Here is an 8,721-nt window from a genome sequence, read left to right on the forward strand (position 1 = left end):
AGGAGGAGGAGGAGGAGGAGGAGGAGGAGGAGGAGGCGGAGACTCTACTTGGGAATCGGATGTCGGCTACAAATTCGATTCATCACTAGAAAACACCGCTCGGGCGGGGGGCCCGGGCGAGCCGCGGGGCGGAGGCTCCGGGCCGGGCCGAGCGTGCGGAGCCCCGGAGCCCCGGACTGCGGCCTCGCCTCGTCGTGCCTCGCCTCCGGGACCCCGGCGAGCCGCCTCCCCGCCCCCTCCTCCCTCCCTCCGGGGGCCGCCGAAGCTTCTGGCCGCCGCCGCGGGGCTTGTTGTTGACTTTGAGGAAAACTCCTGACGTCAGGGGCTGGCTCTCTGCGACTGGCGGGAGCGGCTACCCCGCGCCCCGGGTCCGGCTCGCCGCCTCAGCTCCGCGCCCCGGCCGGGCGCTCGCCACCACCACCCCCCTCACACGCCCCTCCGGCGACCCGCGCCCCTCGGCTTCCTCTCGCGAGAACACCTTCCCCCGGCAGGCAGCCCGCGCCGCGGGGCCCACGTTCCCGCGGGCCCGGGGAGGACCGGGCTTCCCCGGGCCGCGTGGCCGTCGACCACGCACCCGAGGCGGGGCGCGGCTTTCCCCCTTCCCCCTCCCCGCCTCCCCGCCCGCCCCGCACTGCCACCGCACCCGGACGCCGCTGGGCCTGGGACCCCAGGCCGTCCCAGGAGATGTCGCCGTCCAGTCCCGAGAGCCAGTCACCACCTGTGGGCTTGAGGTTGAAGTGGCATCCAGAGAGAATCCCTCGGCATCACCTTGGGAGGGGTGTCAGTTTCATGGACCGTTGAAGCCCATGGCACAGGGAGTAAGTATGGTAGAGGCTGGTTTCTAGAGAAAGGATGGCCCTCATCTTACCACGTCTCCACACCTCGGGAAGTCATGAAAGTTTACTTTTTCCGAGACTCCTTCATCTCTTCTAGAGACACCTGGCGAACCGATATTAATCCTAGCCTTTGGGAAGAGCCCGTTATTTTCTCCCACTGCAAGAACCTGCCTGGTGCCTTGGGCTTCTTCTTCCTGTAGCATGTCTTGTGTCGTGTGCCTCTTCTCCCGCTCTAGTGTTTTACACTACATAGTGTATCTTGTCTGTGTGTGCTGCACAGTTACCAGTGAGCTGGCTGGGTCTCCATCGAGATGGAGATCACTGGTTAATGATGGAGTTGCTAAGGCTGAGCTGACAGACTTCAGAGGTCTACATCACTCTCGCCAGAGAACTAGAGTTAACGTTACCAAATCTTAAAAACCAGAATCAAACAGTTCTAAGAACTTGGGTTAACTACTCTGGCTTTGGTTGCCAGTGGCCTAGAAGTCTTGAAGTGCAACAGTTGGATCTCTGAATAATTGGCAGCAATGACCACCAGCTGTGATTATAGCCCTTAGGCGGTTGGTGTCTGTGCCCTTGGACAGGCCTGCAGTCTGTATGGTGCCCTTCGACAGGCCTGCAGTCTGTATGGTCTAACTGCCACGTCCATCCTCCTCCTTGTCCCCTCTACTTAGCTGCTGCTACCACTTGCCATGGCTTCTCACGGCTGGAGCTGCCTTTCCCTCTTCCTGTTACCACTTCTGCCCACTGCACCCACGGTAGACATCCCAGCGAATCCTGGAAAGACCACTTGAGAAATCCTTCATTGGGCCTAATGACTCCCGAGCACCCTGATTACACCAGGAGGGGAGGAAATGATTGTGTTTGTAGTAATCACAACACAGCATCCAGTCCCACCATTCATAAGCCCAAGGAACCAATCCCAAGCTGGCCAGTGTGGGCTGCCTAGAGGAATCCCATCTTGACAAATTCTCTATCATTCTCAGACTTATCCATTGATTTATTCTTTCATTAATTCAGTCCTTATTCCATGCTACTTTGTACCAAGTCTTTCTTTTTAAGACGGAGATGCAGACCATTTGCCTGAGGACGCCCCTTAAGAAATGATGTAGCTCACTGATAAATACTTGCCTAGAGTGCACCAAGGTTTGTCTTGCCTGGAGTACTGCTTTCCAAGGCTGGTACAGGTTATCTCTGAAAGAACTGTGGTGAGTGGGGAAAACCTGTAAAGCAGGGATCATGGGCTTCAGTTTCAGTTTCTCTGCAACCAGGTGTAGTCTCCTCAAGATGTCCTTGGAGTGATCAAAGCAGGCAGGCTCTTATAATGAGTCAGTCTGACTAGTGGCCAAAAGGACTACTGCATTGACAGCTCAGTGGCCCACCTACCTCCTCTCTCCCAGGCACAGGAAAAGTTTGACAGCTGTCAATCAAAGGATTGATTGTCAATCAAATCAGCCTGGTTTCTACTAGTATATCCATTCAATAGAAAAGTAAATATTAAAGGTTTCTTACAGTAGAGACCTATCACTAACATTATTTAATATTGTCTATCTATTGAAAAAAACAAATGACCTGAAGAAGGACTGAGTCCCTCTAACCCATCTGAAGACTACATTTTTTTTTCTTATGAAATGCTTGCCTGATGTGTAGTCAGGAATTGGGAGTCCAATAAGAGAGAAAAAGGGATTAGTGGAGGTGTTTCATTTTATGTTCCACATCTGTAAGTGAAATGTGGTTTTTGTGGCCATGTCTAAAACAAAACTTTCTCAGTGGCAAGGCACTTGGCAAGCTATATGTGAAGCCAGACCCCCAGCTAAAACAGAACAGGAAACAAAGAAAGCCTACGTCCTCTTTCACTGCCTTTTTCCTTCCCCCATGGTTCCTAAAAGGTCTGAGTTAGCTCGAGTAGGTCCTAATTCTGTTCAGTTTGTCCAAAAAGGACACATTCCCACAATTATCAGACCTCTAACATTGACTGTTGGCAGAATGATGAGGTTTCAGGTTTCATGCTATATAAAACACAAAAAAAAAAATGGGTCAGATTTTTATTTTCTACTATCCCAAGACATGTAATTGGGATTGTTTGGTTCTGTTTGTTTTAAGAAAATAGTACTGGAGAGTTGGCTTGGTGATTAAGAGCACTTCCCTACTATTCCAGGAGACCTCAGAGTAGTTTCCCACACCCATGACAGGCAGCTCGTAATGGCTGTAACTCTAGCTCCACGTGACACACAGACACAAGTAAAATAGTCCTTATGATTAGCAGAGCTACAAATAATGTCAAGCTCCTACTCCACAGTACTACCTCCAGAACTGGGGTAGGGAGGGTGAGCCTGAGCCTTGTACAGGGTAGATAGGCACTCTACCACTGAACTGTATCCTTGAGCTTGCTCGTGCTTGCTCGTGCTTGCTCATGCGTATCATATATTCTTACACACACACACACACACACACACACACACACACACACACCTTTTCCCCCTCCCTAACATGAGTTTGGGGTTAGAGAGGAGAGGAATTCCATAAAACGCCCAGGCTGGCTTTAAATTGCTCTGTGGTTCAGTTATGTCATGAACTTCCATCATCCTGACTCCGCCAACCCCATAGCTGGAATTGCAGGCCAGCACCACCATGCCCAGCCCCCAGCTCTTAAATGTTTGACATTGTGGTACTCTGAATTGCTGAATTTAATCAGTGAGATTTTCATTTGCTTGTAATTCTAGCATCAACCAATGGATAAGAACTAAACGTACAGGCCAAGCTGTCTCAAAATACTACTAGTCTCCTTGAATTATATCAAATCTCAGATAAATTAAAATTTAAAGTATTACATAAACAAGGTCATACACTGTAGACCATAATTGTAAAAAAAATTGCACACTTTTATTTCTGCCTCTGTTTTTGCTTTTGAGCTTTGTAGTTTCACAAATTCCTATAATAAAGCCTTTTATTACCAAATTATTAACCAGAACTACAGTCATATGTCATTGTTCTTTCTCATCCAAGGAGCTGTTCTGAGTCTGGCAGAAGCTGCCAGTCATGGCATCCTGGTGCTCCATGCTGACACGCTAGAGACTTCCTTGTCACAACGTCCCAGCAGTATTGGGCACAGCAGCATGTCCATCTATAGAATGTCTCTCCTATATTTTGGAGAGAACGCTCTCGCTCTCATTCTTTACTGGCAGAGCAGTCTTAAGTAGTGAGTATCCACTGTAAGGAAAATGGTCATTCCCCCTGAGGAGTGAGTTTAATGGGGAGAGATGCTTCTTTCAGTATTTCCACCTTTTCTTGGGGCTACCTTAAACTAGAAGGGCACTCGGAATTTCAAGGTATCAGGTTTGTTTGGTCTTCAGGCTACTGCCATAAATAACACAATAGCCTATAAAATAGCCAAAACCTCTTGTCCTTCTGAAGACCTTGAAGTACAAGGTGATAACATCTGGAAATTGGTGTCTGATGTGGGCCCAGTTCTACTGCCTTGCTTCCTAATGCCTTGCTGTGCCCTAAGATGTTAAAGGAGTGAGGGATCATTCACTCCTGGGCCTCTTCTGAGATCAAACCCAGTCCACCTTCAGTACTCTATCATTCTATCTAAGTGGGTATTCCCCATTGAAATTGTTGAGCTTGTCAGGTTTTTTTAATTGAAATGCAAGTTTTCTTCACAGAAATGGCATTCTCCTGAGGTTATTTCATTTTAAGCGTTGATATTTACTGCCCCTTCAGTAGTGAATCAGTTACTGTAAATTCACCATCACAAAGCTGCTTGAGCTGTTGTTTGAATGAACATACAAAATAGTGGCTTTCATTAAAGATTCATATATGCATCTCAGGTACTTTGTCCATCCTCATTCCCCCATTGCCCTCTCTTGTTTGACCCTCTCTCCTAAGAGTCTCCTTTCACTTTCATATCATATATATGCAAATATATATACATTTGATTCTAGATCCCATGTAGGAGAGGAAGCATTTATCTTTATGAGTCTGACTTATTTCCCTTAACACAATGACCTCTGGTTACACCCATTTTCCTGCAACTGATATGTTTATTCTTTATAGCTGAAAAAAAACTCCATTGTATATATGCACTACATTCTCTTTCTTCATTCATTCACTAATGGAAAACTAGGGGCATTCCATGTCTTGGCTAATGTGAAAAATGGTGCAATAAACATAGGCGCAGGTATTTCTGTGACAATCAGGAGTGATAAGGCTGGTTCATAACAGTAGTTCTATTTTTAGTGTCTTAAGGAACTGCTATCCAAATTTCCATCTGTATTTGCCCACTTCATCCTCACCAGCATTGGTAGTAGGTTAATTTCTTTTGAGGGGGCGGTATGCACAAGCTCCACCATATTCCCTTGAGACAGGCTCTCACTGAACTTTCTGCCAGCAGTTTCCATGCCTTCACCCCCACTACTGCTACAGTAAGAGGCACTTAAGACCTCAGCCAGCAGCTGAGGACATGAATTCAGGCTCTTAGGCTTACTCCGCAGATGCTCTTTGTTAACCCACTGAGCCGTCTCTCCAGCCTCTGCTTGCTGGCTTGATGATAGCCATTCTGACCAAGGTGAAATGAGTCTCAATTGCATCTCCCTGGTGGCTAAGGACATAAGCATCTTTCATGCACTTATGGGCCATTTATACTTCTTTTGAAAGCTCGCTGTTCAAATCATCTGCACATGCAGGGTTCAGATGATTGAATAATTTGGTTATAGTTTCATTTTTTTGTTCTTTATATGACCTAGATATTAATCCCCTATTATATACATAGCTGGCAAAGATTTTCTCTCATACTGTAGATCTTGGGCCTCTTTTTTAAGGACCTAATACCATTCTTGAGGGTTCCTACCTTAAGGTTTAATTACCTTTAAAGATCCCACCTATAGATGCAATCACTGTGGGGATTAGAATTTCAATATATAAACTGAAAGCAGGATGAGACGTAAACATTCAGACCAGAATATCATGTAACAACGCAAACTAAACAAACAAGTGGTTGTTTCACTGTTTGAATAAAAAAGGTGAATTTTTCCTATGAAAAGACATGGCACAAAACACAGAACACTGACCACATTAATGACTGGAGAATTAAAAGGACAAATGGATCTACATACAGTATGCAGTTTATATAGTGTTTTCCTATGGAGATGCACATAGTGTATTGAGAAGAACATAGGTACTTTGGAATTTCTAAATTTGAGTCCAAATCCTCTCTCCACATATTCTGTGTCATCTTAGATAACTAGCTTAATTTTCCTAGGATATAATTTCCTCATTTGGAAAGCAGCAATTAATATTGCTTTAATAACCTATGTGACAAAGTTTTAGAAAAAAAAAATACTCCAAAATAGTGAGTGGTAGACAAGCTAAAATTATTTTACTATAAATGTGAGTATATTCAGATTGATGTAATAGTTGCTGCCACTGACAAAAATATCTCCAGGCTTACAAAACAAACTACATTACTCATTCTTTTAAATCCACTAAGAATTTATGTCCTGAGTTTCTTCCATACTAGAACTCTGACGTGTTCGATACATAATAAAAACATTGAGCTCAGAAAGAAGTTTTGGGAAATGTGGAAGATGGCTGAAAGGAAGTTTTATGCAAATCACTCCCACAGATGTTGTGCTAGTAAGAAATCACTTAAGACAGGCCATGAGATGAGGTTGGCTGCTCCACAAGAGAAACATTGGGGAGAGAGCAGGCATTGCCAGCCAAAGGTGTAACTAGTGAAGACCATGAATGGTTAATAGAGTTCCCAAGGTGATAACTTAGAAGTTGTGATGGTTAGTACTGATTGGCAGCCACTGTGTCAAGGCAAGTCTGAGCTTCAGTAGAGACCCCAGGATTCTGGCCATGCCAGGACCATGGGGTGGTCACCAGTGGGAGGTTCATGCACAGAGTAGATCTGGACGGAGAGAGAGGCTCTGTTACAGGAAGCAAAGACAGACTGTAGAGGATATCCAATCCCTTTGGAGTCCAGATAAAGCCATCATAATTCCCAGATGCTAAGCACAGAGCTCTAAGAACTGGTATTTTCTCTGTTGTGTTTTGGTATTGCTTTAGCCCAATATCTGCTCGTGAATCCATCCCTGCCTTTGGGGTGAGAAGGATTACTTTGTATGATGATGTGTTGGAAGGACATGTCTTCTTTTTAAATGTAAGCGCTCCCAATAAACGGATTATCTGTCTCAGAGGAGAAACTGTTCTTGCATATTTGATAGATGTTTGGACTATTAACGACTATGAGGATTTTTAAAGTTAGAATGAATGCATTTTATATCATGAGATGGCCATGAGCCCATGAGGACAAGAGGTAGAGAGATGGCGTAAAAGTATATGTTTTGGTGTCAGATTGACGAGAGGCTGTTGGTTAAGACTGATTGTTAATAGGTTCTACAATCATCAAGGAGACCTGGGGGCATGTTTGTGAGGGAGTTCCTAGACTGAGTTAGCTAAGGTGAAGAGACCCACTTTAACTGTGGACAGCACCATTTTATGTCCTATGAAGGAACAAAGCATACCTTTCCCTCCTCTGCCTCCTGACTACATGTGACCATGGGGCCCCAGGCCTGGTCGTCACGACTCATCCACTGCACTGGACTGTACCCTCAAACTGGGAGTCAAAATAATACCTCGCTTCTTTAAGATGCTTTTGTTGGGTATTTGGTCATATCAACATGAAAGTGATTAACACAGACATGGAAGTAATATTTAATGGACTGAAGATTTTTGCCCTCCCTCTTTTTTTTTTTTTTTTTTTTTTTTTTTTTTTTTTTTTTTTTTTTTTGCCATTAGGATTAAAATTCTAACCCAAATGTAACAGCTCTATGATGCCTTCGGAAGGTAACAAGATCATGAGTGAACCCCTCCTGAATGGATTGGTGCCTTCCTAAGAAGGCCCACCACACTCAACATAGTGGTATATATAGGTGACCCCAGCACTCAGGCGGCTGAGGTAGGAAGATCAGTAGTCAACGCCAGACGAGAATGTGTCAAGATACTGACTCAAAACTGCTAAACCAAATCAAAAAATAAAAGAACAAGAGAGACAAGCCTGTATCCTCTCTGACAAGATTATTAAGTGCAATCCAGGAGGTGAGTCCTTACCAGTCACTATGTGAGCTGTGGGCTTGATTTTGGAATTCATAGTCATCCAAACTATGAAAAATAAAGTTCTGTTGGCTGAGCCACCCAGTCTGGGAGACTTAGCTGTATGAACTGACTGCAAGTTAATCAGTCTGTTGCCATAGTTATCAATCCAAGTTGTCCTTTTGCCCTTTCCTTTAACTGGTAAAGCATAAGCCATCCGCCTATACCAACAATCCTGAAGACAGATTATGCCACTACTATGGGGTTATATGAAAGTGTGATACTTAACCCTCTGTGGGAAGTTCCCTCTTTCCTTATTTTTTTCCTGGTTTGTTACTAAAGTATAAATGAATTTTTATTTGTATTTTCATCCTCTCTCTTGGATAAATTTGTTACCAAGTTAAGCACTCTCTAGACAGTCATCATTCAAGATAGTTGGATCACAGAAAGTTAGTAGCCACAATTAAATAACTACTTATGGAGTTTCCAACCGGAACTCATGTTCTGATTCTGAAGCAACAAACACGCATAGTAATTATTGCTAGCAATGCAGTGGAATCTTTGTGTGCAATAAATATATACATAATGCCATCACAGAGCCTTGCTTTAAAACATGATCTTATCTTCCTCAGATGGTGTGCATCTCTAGTTTCTACAGAGTCTGCTCTGTGTTGACTGAACTATGCAGCTACTAGCAGAGAAATAATAGCCTAAATTTCCAACCTTCACTTGAATAGTTACCCAATCTCTTCTCTTCAACTATTTCAGGTAAATACAGTCTTGTTCCACA

General features: G+C 44.4%; 1 protein-coding gene across 1 annotated transcript in view; it reads left to right on the plus strand.

Moving 5' to 3' along the window:
• LOC116096960 (nascent polypeptide-associated complex subunit alpha, muscle-specific form-like) overlaps positions 1-3,807 on the plus strand; it is a 4,510-nt gene extending 703 nt beyond the window's left edge. Inside the window, exons 2-3 of the mRNA XM_031379339.1 lie at positions 90-818; positions 934-3,807. Of these exons, the coding sequence (XP_031235199.1) occupies positions 90-818; positions 934-957 (753 nt within the window). The 3' untranslated portion in view covers positions 958-3,807. The remainder of the gene's footprint in view (positions 1-89; positions 819-933) is intronic.
• The last annotated feature ends 4,914 nt before the right edge of the window (positions 3,808-8,721 follow it).

Source organism: Mastomys coucha, unplaced genomic scaffold (assembly GCF_008632895.1).
Source record: "Mastomys coucha isolate ucsf_1 unplaced genomic scaffold, UCSF_Mcou_1 pScaffold1, whole genome shotgun sequence".
Taxonomy (NCBI): domain Eukaryota; kingdom Metazoa; phylum Chordata; class Mammalia; order Rodentia; family Muridae; genus Mastomys; species Mastomys coucha.